The following is a 20,498-nucleotide window of genomic DNA, read 5'->3' on the forward strand; positions in this document are numbered from 1 at the left end:
CTGTCCTCTGGGGTATTAGCCACCCCTCCCAATTTGGTGTCGTCTGCAAACTTGCTCAGGATGCCCTCAAGCCCATCATCCAAGTCATTGATAAAGATGTTGAATAAGACTGGGCTCAAGACCGAACCCTGTGGCACCCCACTAGTCACTACTCCCCAGGATGAGGAGGAGCCATTGATGAGCACCCTTTGGGTTCGGTCAGCCAGCCAGTTACAAATCCACTGAATGGTCGCATTATCTAGCCTGCATTTTACCAGCTTCTTTACAAGAATATCATGGGGCACCTTGTCAAAGGCCTTGCTGAAATCAAGATAGGCTACATCCACAGCGTTCCCTTCATCTACCAGGCTTGTAATTCTGTCAAAAAATGAGATCAGATTAGTCTGACATGACTTATTTTTCAGAAACCCATGCTGACTTTTAGTGATCACAGAGTTTCTTTCTAGGTGCTCACAGACCGTTTGCTTAATGATCTGCTCTAGAATCTTTCCTGGTATTGAGGTCAGGCTGACTGGGCGGTAATTGTTTGTCTTATTATAATAAGACAATTATAATTGTCTTATTTTTTAAACCATTAACATTCCATGTAATAACTCTTAATTCCATTTTCATTCACTTTACTTTCACTTTGTCCTACTTTATTTCACAAAAGAATACACTCCACAAATTTTTGATATAATGAAAAAGGAAATTTAAAAGAAGATAGGGAGAGGGAAAAAGAGGGAAAAGAAATAGGAAAAAAGAAAAAGAAAAAACACATATATACCTTCAATCTTTAAGTTTTACATTGCTTATTTTTTTAAAAAACCTATAATGAAATGAAGGAGAATGGTTATTTGATCCAACTATCTTAACTTCTGTTTTTACTCTTCTCCACTCCTGGAGGCTTCCTTATCCCCTCTGTTCTCCGTCTTGTCCAATGCCTCCTCCCCCCCCCCCGGAATTTTTCATATTTCCTCCAGAACTTCTCTGTTTCCAAGTCCGTGGTGAGTTTCCTCCAGCTCTGTTTATATGTGAAGGAAATCCCTTCTGGGAATTCCCATTTAAATTGAATGTTGTTCCTTTTCAGCACCTCCGTCAAGCATTTGATCTTTTCCTCAACAATTGATCTTTTCCTCAACAATTTCGGGAGGACTTCCCTCATGATGACAACTTCTTTATCATCGATTTTCAATTTTGTATTTTCTTTTGTTGCATGATTTTATCTCTCAATATTCTTGAGTTTAAAAAAACTGGGCAGTCCCCCGGTATTTGCTGCTATGTGCTTGCTTTGACTTCAACCTGAATGCTCTGTCTATGCATATGGATATGTCCTCTTCTTGTATTTACATCACGTCTGCAAGGCCTTTGATAATAATGTCCTCCACACTTTCATCTTGACTTTCTTTAAGGCCTTGAAATCTCAATGTCAAATCATTTTGCTTTAGTTCTTGCATCGCCAAAGCGTCCCAGATGGCTTCTTGTGTCTCCTTGAGTCTCTGGATGTCATCTTTCATTTTCTCTTGCTTTTTCCTATATTCTTTACATTCCTCTATATGCTTCTTCACCCCTTCATCTTGTTTGTTTATTTTACTTAATAAATTCCAGGATTCTTCTCCAAACTCTTTGCTCTTCTCTTGTAGCTCAGTGCATTGCTTATTCAAATCCACTATTGCAATAGTATTTTGCTCAATCAGTTTCAAATTCTGTTCTATTCTGTTCCCCATTTTATCTAATTTTTCATTCATAGCATCCATTTTTATTAAGTTCTGCTTTTAATCCCAGGATCAGTTCTTTGATGTCTGAGGTCTCTGTCTCCAAATTTGATGCACACCTTTGGGAACATGCAGGTGTGGCAGTGAAATGGTTTTTGAGCTTCTTATTTTCCATTTTCCAATTATTGATTCTACTTATACCTTTATACAAATCTTGACTTGGTTCTTTTCTTCCCTTTCTCCCTCCTTTTAGATAAGAGCAATTATATCTTTAGGTGGGGGGAGGGAAGTTTAATTCCTTAGTGTGGCATTCTATGTGTCTTTATTATATGACAGGAAGTGGACAGAGTCTTTGTTTTAGCTCTTTCCTGACGTTGAGGGTCGTTGAGTTCCCTGGCCTCTAGGTGTCACCAATTACTCTTCTTCTTCCTTGCGTGAGCTTCTCCTCTCTGACTTGGCTCAGCCTTCCCTTCCCATCCTTTTCTCTCTTGCCTTCTGGTGTGGGGTGACTTAGCAATATTGTATCGCCATATTGTATCCGGAGAGGGGTGACTTAGCAATAATGTATCGCCTTTTACGCCATTTCCCGGTATTTATTTTCACGCACTCCTCCCTCCCTCTTTATTTCTTCCTTCCTTCACTTTGGCGCTTTCTCCAATTTCCGCCTTTCAAACCTTCCTGGGGATTTCTCTCCGTCTCCCTCTCTTCATCCCCTCCCCTTCCTTTCCAGGAGTCGATCCAATTGTATTTTCCTCTCAAACCCCTCCTTTCACTTCATTTATTAAGTCAGTTTCCCTATTAAAAGTTCACCTTCCTCCTCTCCTCTTCGCCCCTGCCATCTCCGCAATGGCCTGTCTGTTTTTTTAAAGGAGCACTCCCTCTTCCCCGGTTTACTCACTCCATATTCACTGCTCTTGCATACCTCTGTTTTGCCCTTTCCCCAAATTTTGGGTACCTCCAGGCTTAGTGGGTCGAGGCTGGGGGTCGGTCCTTTTCGCTCCCAGATCTCCTGCTTAAATTCTTTGCTTTCTGCACCACTTTTTTCTAGCAGTTCGCGCATTCTCTGAGATCTCCGACAAGACCCTTTTGCAGTTCCTTACCGTTGGAATTCAGTTATTCTTTTGTGCAGCTGAAGCTCCTATAAATATCAGATTTTAAAATTCCATGTAAAAGCTTCGCTCTAGGTTCCCTTCTTTCCTTTGAGTGTCAGCCACTAGCCTGCGCCCCGTCCTGAGGCATCTCACAGAGGGGTGGACTTCTCCAAAGCGCTAGGGCTCTCTGTTTTTTATTAAGTTTTTAGCGCAAAAATCAGCTCTGCTTCTTGTCCTCAAACTCAGAAAATTTCCTTCTTGAGTTTTTAGGGGTTGTCACTGCTTTCAGAACACCCTTCAACCCTCTGCGATTGAACCGGCTTGAGCTCCGTTTACCAATTCACGACTTGGCTGCTGCCACGGCTAACCCGGTAGTCCTCAGATGGGAAGTGGGGAAAGTATAAAGATCTAATAGAGGAAAAGGAAGAGAAGCTCAAACTAAAAGAATATGAGGAAATAAAACATCTCCTGACGGGATGGATTCAATCCCACCAGATTCAATTCAATAAAGACAAAACACAAAGAGGATTTCTGGATAGACCTTCGCTGCTGGAGGAACATTTATTACAAAATAACAATAAGATCATATCTAAAATGTATAATGTCCTACTCGAATGGGAAGATAAAGATGAATTAACAAAGGAGACAATGATTAAATGGGCAACAGGGTAGGGGAAAACAATTCAGATAGAACAATGGGAAAAATTATGGAATGTTTCATGGAAGTTTACAGCCTGTGAAGGAATAAAGGAAAACATGATAAAAATGTTTTATAAATGGTACTTGACACCTGTAAAAATACACAAAATGTATAAAACAAAAGAAAATTTATGCTGGAGGTGCCAAAAAGAAACAGGGACCTTTATTCATATGTGGTGGCAATGTGAAAAAAATCAAGAATTATTGGAATCATATTTTTGAGGAAGTCAAAAAAAATTGAAGTATAACATTAAGAAGAAGCCCGAATATTTTCTATTAGGAATGTTAGATGAAGGGTATCAATAAAAAGGATGAAAAAATATTTCTTTATGCAGTGGCAGCTGCAAGAATAATGATTGCCACGTACTGGAAAAAACAGGAAATACCAAAAATTAGTGAGTAGCAGGAGAAATTATTTAGCTATTTAGACCTAGCGAAATTAACAAATTTGATCAGAGGGTGTAGTAAACAGAAATTTCATGAGAGTTGGGAGAAGTTTGGAGATTATATGAAGAGACATTGCCCTACATTAAGTACCTGGATCTATTTCTAATATCCTGTACTGTTTGTAAATTATGTGTATATGAGGAATTACTATTACGATAATGGAAGCAGTAATCAGTCTAGTCTAATTAACCTGTTATGAAGATAAGTGGAAGTTGTATGGCGGGAGAGGATAAATTTGTTTTGTTTGTAAGTTTTGTATGTTATGTTTATTTATTTGATTTTTGATTTGTAAATTTATGATCTGTCAATTTTTATGTATATCGATTTGAACTTTAATAAAGCTATTATAATTAAAAAAAGAAAAAAAGAAAAGAAGAATTACCCTCTCCAGAGAGGGTCACAAATGAGAGATTCAGGAGAGAATGGGGATAAAGATGGGTGAAGGAAAGAGCCTCTTGAGAAGATGGCAGCCAATACCAGCTTAATACAAGATCAGGCAAAACCATAGCTGCCAAGTTTTCCCTTTTCTCACGAGGAAGCCTATTCAGCATAATGGAATTTCCCTTAAAAAAGGGGATAACTTGGCAGCTATGGGCAAAACAGAAGCATCGTGCAAGTCAGGTACTTGGGCTGGCTGGCCAGTCACTCTGGGCTTTCTGAGACTAAGGCCACAAAGCACAGAATATGGCACTAGGCACAGGATCCAGCTTCTGAAGTGTCACATTTGAAAAACAAACTCCAGACACCAAGCTGCTAGCCTATATTGCTGGAACTGTAACAATATGCTTGAAGGTGTGGCAGAAACACCAGCTGAAACCCCCCAAAGCCAAAGAGCAGGCCGTGTTAAGCATATCCGGTGCCATGGTGCAAAGATCCCTCCAGTGCCCCCCCTTCCTCAGAGTTGTCGACCTTTTTTTAGGGAGCTGACACCACGCTTACACATTACCTCTGCTTTGGGGGGGGGGGAGCATGAAACATAAACAAACTATTTTAGTTGCTCATTTATTGACAATGCACTTATATATACACGACACCACCACATTGATTTGGGCAGATTTAAGACAAATTATCTTATTATGTAACACCTTGTTTTTAATAATAATTTCTTTTTAAATTCAGAATACCTGTGTTATTCATGTAAAATAGTTTGATAAAGTACATTGTATGGTATAGTTTTTCTCAAATTCTAAGCTTCTCCTAACACCTTAATCCTTTGCTTTAATAAGGGAGACCTTAAAACAATATGCAAATGTATTTTAAAATAATTAAAATTTGAAATCCACCACATCAAGCCAGCTCTCAAAAAATTAACACATACTGTATGCTTCAAATACCAGTTAAGAGATTTTGTGTACTATTGGTCAGATAACGTTGTTAACATCAGTAGAATTCACACCACCAAAATGCTTGCCCCTAGCACATTTCACAGCTTCAACTGCTACAGACTGTCACTGAAAACAATGCATTGGTCAGTCTGAACCACGTCAAGTAAACTATGGAAGTAGCATATCCACAACACAAACTGTGCTATTTTCAAGCCTAATTCCATAATGGCTCCAATCTGAGGGAGCCACTACTCCCAGCCTGTGAAAAGTAGTGGAACTTGGCTATCAGACATTTTGAAAATGTGATAGTTACAGTATATTCTTGCAGCCCAATGCCAGGTTCCAGGCATTGCAGTGGGTTGGACTAGATGACCATTGGGTCCCTTCCAACTTTACAATTCTAAGATTTAATAAAAGGTCCTTACAACATAATGCAATTTAGTCCCAGATTATTAAGCAATGATAAATAAATGAGTCCCACCCCCACCCTGAGAATAATGCACTCAGGTAAACTGGTTTGTGCAGATATTTTTTGGTAAGATACTTTGGTCATAACAACAGGCTACATCCAACTAAATCCTACTTAGGGCAGACCCTTTGAAATTAAAGTTTGAATTTTTAATTCATTTCAGTGAGTCTACTCTGAGTAGGTCTAGCACCTGAGGCAACCGTGTGTGTGTATGTGTGTGTAGGAGGGCAAACGAGGGCTGAAAGCAAATCTAAAAAGGATGGGACAGCTGCATATTCCTGCAATGAAGAGGGTTGGACTAGAGCAGGGGTGTCAAACTCAAATTCATCGGGGGCTGCATCAACAGTTTGGTCACCCTCAAAGGGCCGGTTGTATCTGTAGGACTATGTGTCCACTCTTTATTATCATAAATTATTGTCACTGCATTCAATTATTGCTGTTTTTTGTAATAATGTAAGTAATAACTAGCTCTGAAAGCAGAAACATAGTCAGAATAATGGCAAGTAGATATTCAAATGTACAATTATTGTACAATTTATTGAAAAATGATTTTTGGTAACTGCACTGGGTGGTGGAGGCTCGCTAGGATTTCATGCAGGACCTTTGCAGAGCTACTAGTACCTGGAGATGCTGGGGTCCTTCTGCATGCAGGACAGATGTTCTGCCAGTGAGCCACCACCCTTCACCAAAGGGACTGGCTGAGGTTGACTCACTGGAGCTGCTCTCCTGGTTCCAGGGTTTAAGGGCCAGAAGTATAAAGCAGCATCCTATGTTTCTGAGGAGAGGGAGGGGGGAGGGGAGGAAGGAAGGAAGGAAGGAAGGAAGGAAGAAAAGAGGGAGTGGGAGGGAGAGAGGAAGGAAGGAAAGAGGGGAGAGAAAGAAGAGTAGGAAATAAGGAAGGGAATAAAGAAGGAAAGAAAAAGAAAGAGGGAGAGAAGACGGAAAGGGAGAAAGAAGGAAGGAAGTAGAGGGAAAGAAAGAATAAGAATGAGGGAGAGGAAGAAAGATGGGAAGGACGGAAGGAAGAAAGGAAGTAAGTAAGGAAGGAAGGAAGAAAGAAAGAAAGAAAGAAAGAAAAGAGGGAGCAGGAGGGAGAGAGGAAGGAAAGAGGTGAGAGAAAGAAGAGTAGGAAAGAAGGAATAAAGAAGGAAAGAAAAAGAAAGAGGGAGAGAAGACAGAGATAAAGACGGAAGGAAGGAGAGGAAAAGAAAGAATAAGAACAAGAGAGAGGAAGAAAGAAAGGGAAGGGGGGGTCGCCTCCTTGATTCAGCGCCAGAAAAGAGCGCGAAGGGACCCAGGGGCAAAAAGCATTTCCCGTGCAGCGTGAGGCAGCGGGTGTCCGTTTTAGGAGAAGTGTGTAAAGCCTCAGAGTTGCACGTTCGTGAGGCTGAGCCGCTGCTGAGCTCACGTTCATGAGGCTGAGCCACGGCAGGAGGAGGAGGAGGTGAGGCAAGAGGAGGAGGAGGAGGCAGCTTGCCGGGTCGGTGCCTGGCAGCGCCGTGCGGAGAGTCCCGAGCCTCTGGGACGCAGCAGTGCTCTGTAGCACTTTGAATCCTCCTCCTCCACGTGGCGCTGCTGGGTGCTTTGTCTGTGCTTCAGCAGCAGCAGCAGCCGTTTCCAGGCGCCGAGCCGTGGCAGGAGGAGGAGGATTCAAAGTGCTACAGAGCACTGCTGCGTCGCAGAGGCTCGGGACTCTCCGTGCGGCGCTGCCGGGCGCTGCCCCGGCAAGCTGCCTCCTCCTTCTTCTACTGTGGCTCGGGGCGCTCCACGCAGTGCTGCTCCGGCTGCCTTTCTACCCCCCCCCGGCCCCAGCTGTTTGTCGGCACTTTGTCGGCGCAGCGCTTCAGCAGCAAGGTCCCACTGGCTGGGGCGCTTGGCGGGCCACATGACAAGGTCTGGCGGGCCGGATTTGGCCCGCGGGCCTTGTGTTTGATACCCGTGGACTAGATGATCCTCAGGGTCCCTTCCAACCCTACAATACTATAATTCTGGGGCACGAATGTCCAATATGTGGATCCTGAGGCCTCCTCCTCCTCCTTCCTCCTTCTGAAGCCGGCTTGCCTACTGGGGGTTAGAGCTCATGGGGAAAGCAAAGAACAACAGACATGGGGGAAAGCCCCCTTAGCGCTCCATGAGTTTGAGGGAAAGGCTTTAAAGCAACAGTAGGGGAAAGAAAGGTGGGTCTGCCTTATTCCTTCATTGGAGGGAGGGAGGAACTTTTATGTCACATCATTTGATGAATTGAGTAAGAACAGTAGGAGCTGTTCGACAGTGGAAAGGTAGCCGGAGGGGAGGGCGCGCTTCCCGCGGCTGGAGAGGGAAAGGCAACGCTGGACGGGAAGGAGGCTGATGAGGGAGCAAGCGCTTGGAGAGCAGAGGGAGCTAGGGGAGAGAGAGAAAGAGAGAGGCGGCAGGAGGGACAAGGCGGTTGCCTGCAAGAGGAGAGCTTCTCCCCTTTCTCTGCCACTGACACAGCCCTGGCCTTCTGACACTGCTGCCTGCCACCACCTCGCACCCCCTTTGCCCCGCCCCTGCCTCTGAGGAAACCCGAGGAGACTCCCCCGCCCCCTGCAAGCAGGACGGAGGAGGGGCTGCGGCAGAGCAAGGCCAGGCTGGGCACCCCTTGCTCGCCTCCCGGAACACGAGCAGCGCGCGAAGCAGCTGTTCCCGGATTCCCGCTGCTGGGCGCCCCTGCTGGAGCCAAACAGGACAGATGTCCCTGCCAAAGTGTTGGTTGGATCTTTAGCAACTGCATGAGGGTTGGAGAGCACCTGGCTTATCCATCAAGAAGAAAATCTGATCATCACCATCATTATTTTGCAAGAGGATAAAAATAAATTATGCAAAATAAAATAAAAAGTGCACATCACTCAGGTTTCTGTGGTGCCAAATTTGGAATGCCTGGATGCAGAAATACAGATATAGATCTGATGTATCATATACATGGTTCCAGAAACAGGAATACAGAAACAATATCTAATTGTCAAAAAAACTAATCTATTTGGGATTACATCCCACTGACTTCAATGATGCTTTCTTCTAGGTAAGGCACTTGTGTGATACTGAATCACCCTTCCAGCATTATGGAAGTGTATTCCTATCACAAAGTCCGTTAGGATGGGCAAGGCTGCTGCCCTTATTTTTTCAGTGGAGGTTTAAGACTCCAGGGAGGATTTCTACAGGGTTGTTGCAGGCATGGATCAAGATGGGTTAGGGAATGGAGCCCACTCCTAGCAAGATCTATGTTACAGCCTCCCCTGGGAACAGAGTCTAAACTCTGGAACTTCTTCCAGCTCTCCCCATGCATAGCATGGACCAGTTTTAGCACCAGCTAAGGGGACAGGGGGTGGCGCTGTGGGTTGAACCACAGAGCCTAGGGTTTGCCGATCAGAAAGTCGGCGGTTTGAATCCCCGCGATGTGGTGAGCTCCCGTTGCTTGGTCCCTGCTCCTGCCAACCTAGCAGTTCAAAAGCACGTCAAAGTGCAAGTAGATAAATAGGTATCGCTCCGGCGGGAAGGCAAATGGCATTTCTGTGTGCTGCTCTGGTTCACCAGAAGTGGCTTAGTCATGCTGGCCACATGACCTGGAAGCTGTACACCAGCTCCCTCGGCCTATAGAGCGAGATGAGCGCCGCAACCCGAGTCCTCTGCGACTGGACCTAACGGTCAGGGGTCCCTTTACCTTTAAGCCTTTCTCACTATATCTAGCAACTGGGCAGGTCAATAGGTCAGTATATGTTAGCGACGAAGAACCTGCCTCCACGCTCCATTGACTTGCTGTCCATTGATCTATCACAATATACAGTTCTCAGAATAAATAAAATGGCTTCCATTATATAAAAAACCCATTCACACAACCCCCCCCAAACCCCACTTTCTTTGCTGCACATGAGTGCCAATTGCCTCTCAATGGGCCACTTCACTCTGGTTTGTGTACATAGGCATCCACAGTCGGGATTTCGATGTCTTTCTCCTTCTCTGTGTCAACCATGTTGCGGTATCTTTCTCCACGATTGCGCTCCAGGGCAGGACCCCAGTTGGGCTGGGGTTTGCAGCAGAAAGTAATGCGCTAAAAGGGGGAGAATGAGAAAGGGGGAATGAAGGCTCAGTCTAGAGGTGTCATCCTAGTAGCAGACACAAGAGGCCTGGTGCAATTCTCTGCTGCAAGGTGTCTTGGTGAAAGCCTCTGGTTTAGATAGCTCTTCCAAACAGATTAGGTCAATAGTATGGAACCTCAAATTTGTGGGGAAATGAATGTGGCTCCTCTCCCCAGGCTTTTCTGCCTAGCCCCTGGGATTCTCCCCAGACCATGCCCCTTCTTCTCACACCATACCCCTCACTACTGCTGCTCCATGCCCTTATGAGAAGTGTCCATAAGTTTCTAGTCCTTAACGTTATGAAGAATGATTGGAAGGTACATGGCCTGTGTCAATATGTGACATGGAAACTCAGGACCCCAAAGGACAGGAGTCAGAGCAGCTGCCATGCAAAGGGTTCCGAAGCACCAAATTCCCAAGAACATTGAGGAGATGACACAACATCTGATGTCGCTCCACACCTGGCTTCATGTTAGGCTTCAACAATTGGGGGAGGGGCCAGCTCCTTCAAAAAAAATAAAAAAGAGCTGTTGCCTATGCAAGGGTTCCTTGGCCAACAAGTCTTTGCAGAAAGTAGAAAGCTTATAAACCAATGCTTTAGATTGCTCAGCAAAATTGTCCTAGCATTCATGGGAATTTACATGTGCATTATTATTTGCTATTGTTTCAGCTCTGGCCGAACTCAGTGCCTCTGGGTGCTTCCAGGCTGATTATTTACTGTGGGTGTATTCTGCAACATGTTCTTAACATAACAAAAGTGCAGTAATAGCCGGTTTCATCTGCTTTAGTTTGGTCTGTGAAGTTTCTTCAATGCTACCACATTATTGATGTCTGGAGGGCACACACACCCTGAACATTTGTGGTATGAAAAGTTAAGGAATTTCAACAGGAAGTTACAGGATATGCACTGATGGGAAATGAAGCAGTGTGACTGCTCAAAAATCTTTACAGGCACAAACAGTATTGAAAGCGGGATTGCATCCAACTACTTTGATAGCATTGTGATCACAAATCATCATGAATGCACAATAAAAGGACACCTGAAGGGACCCAGAGAAGAGCGACTATCCCATCAGAGCAGAGTTCATGATACATCAAAGCACTCACCTGCCACAAGCTCCCTTTTGCTTTTGCTATCTTGTAAATGGCAATGATGGGAATCCAAATCAGGCAGAACATGATCATGCACCAACCAACAGCGGCTCCCCAAACTGGGTACTCCACAGAGCCAAATGTTGGGCGCTCAAATGTGACCAAAGACCAAACCAAAATTGCCTGTTTGAAAAAAGAGTCAGAGACACAGGAGAGTCAAACTTAGACAATCCGAGCTAGTCAACTCAGACTAAGTTGCATGTGCAGCATTGAACAAGACCTGAACAGACATGTTTTACGCCCGGCTTTCAAGACTTGGTTTCCTAACCTCGAAATCTGGCCAAAAGGGAAAGCCAGGATCTGAGACTCTGAATCACGGCTGTAGAGCTGGTGGACCCTGGTAATGTCATGAGGTGGGTCTGGAAATTGACACTAATTGGGAGAGGGGAGCAGAGGAGGGCAAATCCCCCCCAGAGTGTTTGTGCTATCATTTGCAGCCAGCTCCTGCACTGTCTTCTTACTATATATATTTTTTATTAAAGGTACTCTTGCTCACCTGGAGATTCAAGATCTCCACCTGCCACCTGACAAGGCACCAGGCAAATTTGGAGACTTCAGAGCAGACCTAGACATCTGGCAACTGCACTAGGAAGAGAAGTCAACCCTTGCCTGTTTTCACACTGCATTTGAACATGGCTGAGCATGGCACCACCCCTCACCTATTCATGCTTAATGTTTGCAGAGTGCCAAGGAGAGTCAAGGCCATTGTCTTCAGTGGTGCAGCCAAGCATAAAATCAATGTGACTTGTTTCCTTCTGTGTAGCTAAGAACCATTCCAAGATAACGCATGGCCCCCCAAGAGAGGCATCTCATGGTAGTGCTGGGGTGGGGAAAATATTATGCTCCCTCTAGCCCAGGAGCTTATCCAGTCAGCCAGGGTATTTCTGGGCAGCCTGCAAAAAGACTACAAAGGCCTCCAATGTTTATTATACGTCCTGGCCTTTGTGGCTTTAAAGAAACTCTGTGCATCATGAGTGTCGGCTAAGTGCTGGATCTCTTGAGCCTTTTTTTTTTATCCACCAGGTGTTTTTTAGTTCTCTGGTTCTTCTTTGAACCTCAGCTTTAGCGTCGGCATAGGTTTTTTTCTTAGTGGCACAGTTTCTATCTCTTTGCCAGATCTGAGAGACCTTCCTTTTCTTGTCAATCATGCATTCAATCTCACTGTCATTCTCATCAAACCAGTCCTGGTGTTTCTTGGTTTGGTATCCAATAGTTTGTTCACAGGCTGCAATAATGGATGTTTTTAGCTTGGTCCAGTGTTCCTTGATGTTATCAGGGAATTCTGAAAGCAGATGGTCCTTAAGAGTCATTTGGAAGCAATCCCTCTTAATGGGATCTTGAAGGGCTTGAGTGTTCATTTTGCGCCTTGGTTTCCTTCCTTGAAGCCTGCGTTGAGGTATAATCTTGATAGCCATCGTGGAGCGTATTAGTCGGTGATCTGTCCAGCAAGTCATCAGTGCTCGTCATAGCTCTGGTAAGGAGCACATCACGGTGATCTTTAGCACAGCCAATAACCTAGTCTAAGAGGTGCCAGTGGCGAGAGTGCCGAGAGTGTGTTGGTAATAACAAGGTTGTGTGCTGCACATATCGTCAAAAGTAAGATTCTGTTCTGGTTGCTGTTGCCAACTCCTTCTTTCCCAATAGTCCCATGCCACAGATCTAACTCTTGCCCACTACTCTATTCCGAACTTAAAAATGGAAAGCATAATGCTCGTGGTCAACAAAAGAGGTTTAAAGACTGCCTCAAGGCAAATCTAAAAAAAATGTAGTATAAACACTGACAACTGGGAAACACTGGCCTGCGAGCACTCCAGTTGGAGAACAGTCTTTACCAAAGGTGTCATGGGCTTTGAAGACACTCGATCTCAGGACGCAAGGGAGAAACGTGCTAAGAGGAAGGCACGCTTGGCAAATCGACACTATGATCAACTCCCGGAAACCAATGTCCCTACTGTTGAAGGACGTGTGGATCCAGAATTGGCCTCCACAGTCACTTATGGACCCATTGTTAAAACCGTGTTTATGGAAGACAATCTTACTCGGATACGAGTGATTGCCCAAGAAAAAGAAGAATACGTCCTGGCATTACAGGGATAGGGACCAAGTAAGGTAGTATCAAGCTCCTTCCTGTGCTTCTGCTGGTGAACCAGGTTCTGTAGATTTGGGTGTGCAAGACAGTTTGGGGGGGGGGCAGACATATCACACATCCAAAGCATTCCTTGAAGTGCATGTGAGTTTAATCCTGCTCTCTGCAGGAATCTACCATGCGAGGTGCTGATCCAGCCATGTTGCCACCTGCCCAATACCTGACACCATATATGAGTTGTCAGTTGTGGAGATGGGGGGCTTGGTTTTGGGAAAATATGGGGAAGCTTGGTTGGGCAAATATGACCCACAGAGGTTCCCTGCAAGCCCAGCTCTACCTCCCCCCCCCCCAGCCTCAGAGCTCCTGAAATCTCTTGCTAAAAGCTGGCTACTTACAAGGAGAAGGAAAGGTGTGATGAAAAACCAGCAGGCTCTCCACCACAACCAGAACAACCAGCTTTTCTTCCCAATCATCATCTCAGTGTCTTCGATAAATCGGTTTCCACCTGTGCAAAGGGGACACACACAAACTGCTGGGTTAGTTCTGTGTTTGTGAACAGCCAACTTTCTTTTACTCCCCTTGAGAGTGATGGGATGGCCTGCAGACTGTCCTCAGTTGCACTGAGGTTGCTGCCTTGGAGTGGCTGAAAAACCTCTGCTAAAGTGTTTTAAGATGGGGAGAGATGTTGACAGACAGAGAAGACACAGGACTGAAGTTCTCTGACTGGCAAAGTGATTGAGGGGACTACAGAATCTGATCCAAGATGTGACCGGCTTGGTTAAGATCCTGTGACTCCATGCTAGAGTCCTGTGATTCCTCCCCACTCCTTCCCTGCCCACCTCACAGGGTCATTGTGAGGATAAAATGGGGAAGGGAAGGGACATGTATGCACCTTCAGTTCTGTGGAGGGAAGATGGGACGCAAATGTAATGACGAGGATGGTGATGCCAAGAATTAAACCTGGGACCTTCTACATGCAAAGCAGGTGCTCTGCTTCCCCTTCTCACAGGTGTAGTGGTTAGAGTGCTAGACTTGCACCTGGGAGACCAGGGTCTTATGAAACCCACTGAGTGACCTTGGGTGCCAGTCGCTGCCTCTCAGCCTAGCCTACCTCATAGAGTTGTTGTGGAGATTACCGGTAAATGATGAGAGGGAGAACCTCTCAGTTTGCATTTCTTAGTTCAGAAAGTATTGATCTGATGTGTAGAGATATTTCCTATTCTAATAAATTCAAGAGGGTTCTTTCTGTGTGAAAGAAACAAGCTAAAGATTCCTGATGTTTGGGTTATACCTTCAGAGAGCTGAGTACAGCTGGCTTAAACTGGTTCTCTTATCTCTTTCTGTCAAGGTCATGCTGACTATGATAATCAACCAGACGGAGCCTGGGTTTAACTTTCTCTTTTTATCTCTTTTCCTTCTGGTGTGGTGTTTTGCACATAGTATGCTTAGTATTAAGGTTTAGTCTTATTATAAGTTATTGTAAGTTTAAGTTAAGTCTGCTGCAGCTGTATTTCTTATGGACAGTGCCAATCCTGAATGTATTGGATTTGTGACCATTATGCTCATTTGCCTTCAGTAGCAGTAAAGCTCTGCTGAATAAAATATAATTGCCTCTGGTCTATTTTGGGGGGAATCCTGCAATGTGTTGAAGTTTTTACTCTGCCAACTATACTTTGGAGTTCTGCTCAGGATCAATATTGAGTAGAATTCCATGACAGAACCATGTACACCACCTTGAGCTCCTTGGAGAGAAAAAAGAGATATAAAAGCAACAAACAAACATACAAATCTGCTAATTCAATCTTCCAATTATGGGTGTCACTGGGTCTAGCCATTTGACCAGGGCGAGGGAGCATATAAAGCAATGCATTTGGGAGACTGAATTATCAAATTTAAGTTAGATGTTAAATGTTGATCACTGGCGGTGGAAGAGTGGGGCAGGGGGAGTGCACTGCCCCCTGCACCACGATCCCGGTGGGGTGCCATTGCAGCTGCCCCCCCCCGCAGTGGGTGCCACCCCCCCCCACAGGTGGTGCGCCATGCCCCCAGGATGTGCACCAGCCACGCCCCCGCCAGCTCTCCGCCCCTGGGGCCAGAGCATGAAGCTCCACCACTGATGTTGATGAAGCCTTCCTAATCATCAAGTTGCTGTTGCTGCTTTGGAACTGGGTGTTTGGTGAGGTTAGTGTTTTATGAGGGGCTGGGTGACACGGCATACATCATTTACCATAAATCCAGCAGATCCCCACCAGCTCCAGGACAGCTGCAAAAAGGATCCCCCAGCCAGCACAGAAATGGTCCACCAGGTTGACCCAGTAGATCCCTGCCTACAGAAACAGAATGAAAGGCAGTAGAAAAGTTAGTTCCATTCCACACAGATCTCTCTCAATTGTCTCTAGATTAGGGATGGATAAGTCTGTCAATTTTTGTTTCCTCTGTTTATCAAGTTCTTAAGTTCAGTTCACATTTTTGCTGCATTAACAAAATGCAGCAATTTCTCATTTAAAACTTTTAAAATCTCATTTAAATCTTTTACTGTGATTTCCCCCCCTAAAATACACATTTATTGTACGCAGTTTTGCTTAATATACACATTTTTGCAAAGCCCTTTTCCCCACTGTAGTGCATTTTCATGTTATTTTCAACAGCATATGCATTTATATTGGATGCATTTTTTGTACACAGTACTTGGCTAGAGAAAACTGCATTGCAAATTTCGGAGGAGGGTGAATTTCGGAGCATGGGTGTGTTTCAGTTTGTATACTGTTTTGGAAATCGAGTAGGTTTATCTTTAAACCCAAACTTCAAATTAATTTCTCCCCTGTTCCTTCTTCTGAGTGTCACTACTTTCCAGGAGGGACTGAATCACATCCCAGAAATATAGGCTCACATGGTTAAAAGGGCACTCTCTTGCCCTTGCACAACAAATCCTCTTATCCTTATTCTTCCTTTAAAAAAGACTTTTTGCAGCTAGGAAAGTGGCAGGAAATGCCCTGAAAAGTGCAGGATGCACAAATAATTAGCAGGAACATGCAGAGCAAACCAGGATGATCACTCAATAACGATGGGAATATCTTCTTTCTTCTTTGACAATCATTCCTAACCGAGTAAGATTGTCTTCCATAAACAGTCCTTAAACCTCTTTTGTTGACCACCAGCATTACGCTTTCCATTTTTAAGTTTGGAATAGAGTAGTTGCTTTGGAAGACGATCACACAACATGACCAATCCAACGAAGCTGATGTTGAAGAATCATTGCTTCAACACTAGTGTTTTTTTGCTTCTTCCGTTATACTGATATTAGTTCACCTGTCTTCCCAAGTGAATATGGCATCAACTGGGCCATAATTCAAAGCAGTATCACACCATTTCAAACAATGATGACTTTCTCTAAAGAATCCTTGGAAGTGTAGTTTGTCATGGGTGCTGAGTGTTGTTAAGGAAATCCTTATTCTCCTCACAGAGCGACATCTCCCAAAGCTCCCTGGGTAGAGGGATTGAGTGTGCTAAAGCACTCTGGGAGTTATAGTTTTGAGGAGGGTATACGGGTTCTCTTAACAACTCTCAGCAACATCACTGTTTAAAGCACTACCACAGTTCTTTAAATGCATAGTGGAGATGGAGCCACAGTCTAACCAGTGTGTAAGCTTCATGCACATAAACCAGGATGCATGCTCAATAGGACAGTCATCTGGAAAAGGCTATAGTGATTCCCACCCCACCCCCTTTGTCCCTGAGAGGAAAGATTCACAAATTCTATCCTCCTGGGGTCCCATGCTTCAAGGGAGAAGGTGGACCAATGGAAGCCTTGCTCCTTCCTACCTGCGTAACGCAGACAAGCCCAAGCAGGAATAGAACTGTGCACAGGCCCAAGGTCACCGGGATCCTCATTTTCTTCATAAGTTTGGGGTAAACATCCTGGATGGTGGTTGTAAGGGTCTCTGCAGGATAAAGTGGGCATGTTGAGCATTAGTACTATGGATTTACTTTATCATTTCAAGCTGCACTATACACACTATACCATTAAAGTGTGTGACTTCCCCACCAAAGAATAATGGAAACTGTTGTTTCTCCAGGGTATGAGGAACTGAACCCCTAGAGGCCTAAAGTACAATTCCCAGGGTTCTTTGGGGGAAGCCGTGTGCTTTAAATGTACTGACGTTCGCCAATCTAACGTGCATTGCAAATAATTCATTTCCGCAGAAGGGTTTGCAGAGTTTAAGGTTCTGTAATCCTAGGAAGACAGTTCGGAGTGGCAACCTGATTAAATAAAATTTAATATAATCTCTGTTGGCTGATTAATCAAGGGTTCATTTTAGGAGGTTAGAAATGTTAATAAATTATTAACTGAAGAATGCAATCCTAAGGATACGACTTTTCTGTTTAGGCCAGACATGGAATTTTGTTGTATATATTGTTGCTAATCTTATTATGTCTATTTGTTTATAAAGTCTGTTGATTTTATTGCTATTTCCCCATCATAATAGGTTTAAAAGCAATACATAAATGAACACCTATGAACAGGCTTTTACAGAGTTTGTCTGAGGCCTGGGGCAGGAATCTTGCTAGAATAAAGTTATAAACAAAAAAGGAGCCAGTCCCTGGTGGAGGCCCCCCAGCCAGCTTAGCTCTCATCAGCAAACCAGCTGGGTGAATGCAGGTTGGAGATTTGCACGAAGGTCACAGGGAAGAGTAGCTGAGCTAGGAATGGCTTATTTTGTACCATGACTCACCTACAGTAGCAAACTGGGAATCGAGCCCCAGGAGCAGAAGCATGAAGAAGAACAAGAAGGACCAGAGGGGGGCGACGGGGAGCTTTGAAAGAGCCTCTGGATAGGCAACAAACGCCAGATCAAAGCCTGTAACAGAAGAGAAACAATTGTGGGATGAGAAGGTAACAGGAAGTGATTTCTTGCAGTGTCTCAATGGAGGCCTCTGATGCCGTAGATCAAGGAAGAGCAGCAGAGAGGCTGCAATCTCCAGCCTAGTTTCATCAAAATCAGCTCTCATTCCATTCATTCTGCTGAAGTTTGATATCTGCTAAAACCTACCTTGTTCATCTTGCTATTTGTCATGGCCAAAACTAATGCAATTAATTACATAATCATGCATTTGATTTCAATGGAGGAAAACAGCATATTTATTCAATGCTTGTGGACTAAAAACCCCTCGCAATGATAGTGAATGCCGCTCATATTTGCTTGTGTGATTTCTGTTTCTGGCCTCATGAATTGATAGGATTTTTTCTGCTTCCGGTTTCAATGAAATGCTCCAACTTCCCTACCCACACATATCCCAAGAGCATCACAACCCCCGGACGCCCACAGCCTGTTACAGCTAAAGTAGGTGCCCCAGCAGGCTCTGGTTGCAGGTGACCAAGTATCCTCCAGCTGTGGTGCCCAATGGTCGGAGGGCACCAGCTTTGACAAGGCTGCTGTAAGATCACCAGAAGAGCCTTGCTGCATCAGAGCAGGGGTGGATCTGCTCCAGCTGGGGCTGGCACAGAAGAACATTTAGCCACCTAAAGTGAAGGAGAAGGTGGCGTCTCCCCCACATGTCAGGAGGGCAGCATCCTCTAGCACCTGAGGTTTTCAACCTTTTCGAGCTCTTGACCAACTACATTCTTTCTGCGGCTCCCCTGTGGGGCTCAGGACTCCAGTTACATCACCCCTTGCCTTCAGAGCTGGCAGTCCGTCACCCTTTTTCAAACACCCTCCCTGGTGGAGTGCTCCCTCAACCTCCTCCCCTCGCCTTGGGAGTCCTCTGGGCAGCTGCCGCCGCCCCCCACCCCCCTGCAAAGAGAGGTGCCTCCTCACACGACATTCCTAGCCGTAGTGGCCCAATGGAGACTGAGCAAAGGTGAACATGAGGCAGCACTTTACCTTGGGAGGCAGTAGTGGCAGCAGCAGGTGCTGCCGGGGCTGCATGGCAGAAAGGCTCCCCTTTAGCACAGGACACTCAGCTCCCAGGCAGGCAGTGCACACAGCGAGCACAAGAAAGGCCAGTGTAATGGCTGCCTGCCTGCCCGGCCTCCCACTTGTCTGTCCATTTCCCAACAGCAAGGGCTGGAGGACTGGCTGGCGGGGCTCCTTCGCCTGCTTGCTTTCTTACTCTGAGGCCACCTCAGCTCCTGGCAACCAGCACCCCCTGGCCAGCCCCAGAGGCACCATTTGCCTGCGGAGCTTATAGCCAGGGCTGCTGCAACAAACAGCTGTGCAAGCCTTTGGGAAGCAGAGATGTGAGAGGGCATCAGAGGTGGGAGAGAAGGAAAGAGGGACAGAGGCCAGTGTTGCCCATGGCACCCCTGACCATCATTCAAGGCACCCCAGGGGGCCACGGCACACTGGTTGAAAACCACTGGGCTATTGTATAGGGTGTGAGGCAGGGCACACGACACACAAACCTGTGCTCACTCCCCATCCTTCTGCACCCTCAGCTCTCTCTGCCTCATGGTAAGGCTAGCATCCAATTTGTCACAGTTCTAAGAAAGCTTAGGAGTAGTAATGGAAGGATCTTTTTTATTTTGCTTCTCCCAGCTTGTTTGCTTTTTCAGTCTTAGATTCTCAACATTCTTGCAGCAATTGGTGTACTTTCTTAGTGTACAAAAGCATGAAAATGTGCCAGTGTTTCATCATTTTTGTGTGTGTTCCTAATCAACAAATTTTTTGTATATCATTTTGACTACAAACATTTCTGCAAGTCACTTCCTAGTTCCGGGGAGGGCAGGAAACAAATAAATAAATACCTAATGGAATGCATTTTTGTATGTCATTTCCACGAATGCTTTCATTTTTTAGGCATGCTTTTCTCTGAAATAAGCATTTTTGTAAACATTGGCTGGTAGGAGAGCTGCATTGCCAAATTTGGAGAAGTGCAAATTTTGATGGCTGGCTGGCTATGCTCTGCTTCTCATATACTTCTCGAAAGTGCAAATTTGATAGATCCAACTTTACATGCAAACTGCATAGAATTTCTCCCCCACCCCTACTCACAAGTAGGGGATGCTTGCCACATCCCACTGCTGCTCTATAACACTAAAGAGTGCCTCATTTGAATGTCTGTTTTCTCTTCCCACATTCCATGTCAAGACTGCAGGCAGATACATACAGGGTCATGGCTTCAACACCAGCCAGCCTTTCCTCCACCTAAACCTTACTGCTTACTATCTAGCCTAGCGTGATAAAAAGCCATGGAGAACCCCAAAGGTGGCACACTATCATTGTGTTATTTTATTTATCACTAGCTGGCCCTGCCACACATTGCTGTGGCTTTTTGTGTTAAATGGACTTTTTATGTTAAATGGACCTTCAGAGTCTCCCTTCAGAGTCCCCTCATCTTCATTTTGCACACAATCATTCCCCCCCCAATACATGTGTTCTGTAATATTTTGCCCTGTTCCAACCCTGACTCCCCTACCCACGCGTGTTCTGTAAAATCC

General features: G+C 45.0%; 1 protein-coding gene across 1 annotated transcript in view; it reads right to left on the reverse strand.

Annotated features, from left to right (window-relative positions):
• Nucleotides 1–962: 962 nt before the first annotated feature.
• Nucleotides 963–20,498, reverse strand: part of SLC6A14 (solute carrier family 6 member 14) — a 41,287-nt gene continuing 21,751 nt past the window's right edge. The window contains exons 9-15 of the mRNA XM_035102535.2: nucleotides 17,794–17,919; nucleotides 16,883–17,001; nucleotides 15,288–15,387; nucleotides 13,456–13,565; nucleotides 10,930–11,097; nucleotides 9,663–9,794; nucleotides 963–3,193 (exon numbers count right to left, since the gene is read on the reverse strand). Coding sequence (XP_034958426.1) covers nucleotides 3,164–3,193; nucleotides 9,663–9,794; nucleotides 10,930–11,097; nucleotides 13,456–13,565; nucleotides 15,288–15,387; nucleotides 16,883–17,001; nucleotides 17,794–17,919 — 785 coding nt within the window. The 3' untranslated portion in view covers nucleotides 963–3,163. The remainder of the gene's footprint in view (nucleotides 3,194–9,662; nucleotides 9,795–10,929; nucleotides 11,098–13,455; nucleotides 13,566–15,287; nucleotides 15,388–16,882; nucleotides 17,002–17,793; nucleotides 17,920–20,498) is intronic.

The sequence above is a fragment of the Zootoca vivipara genome, chromosome Z (assembly GCF_963506605.1).
Source record: "Zootoca vivipara chromosome Z, rZooViv1.1, whole genome shotgun sequence".
In the NCBI taxonomy this organism is placed as follows: Eukaryota; Metazoa; Chordata; class Lepidosauria; order Squamata; family Lacertidae; genus Zootoca; species Zootoca vivipara.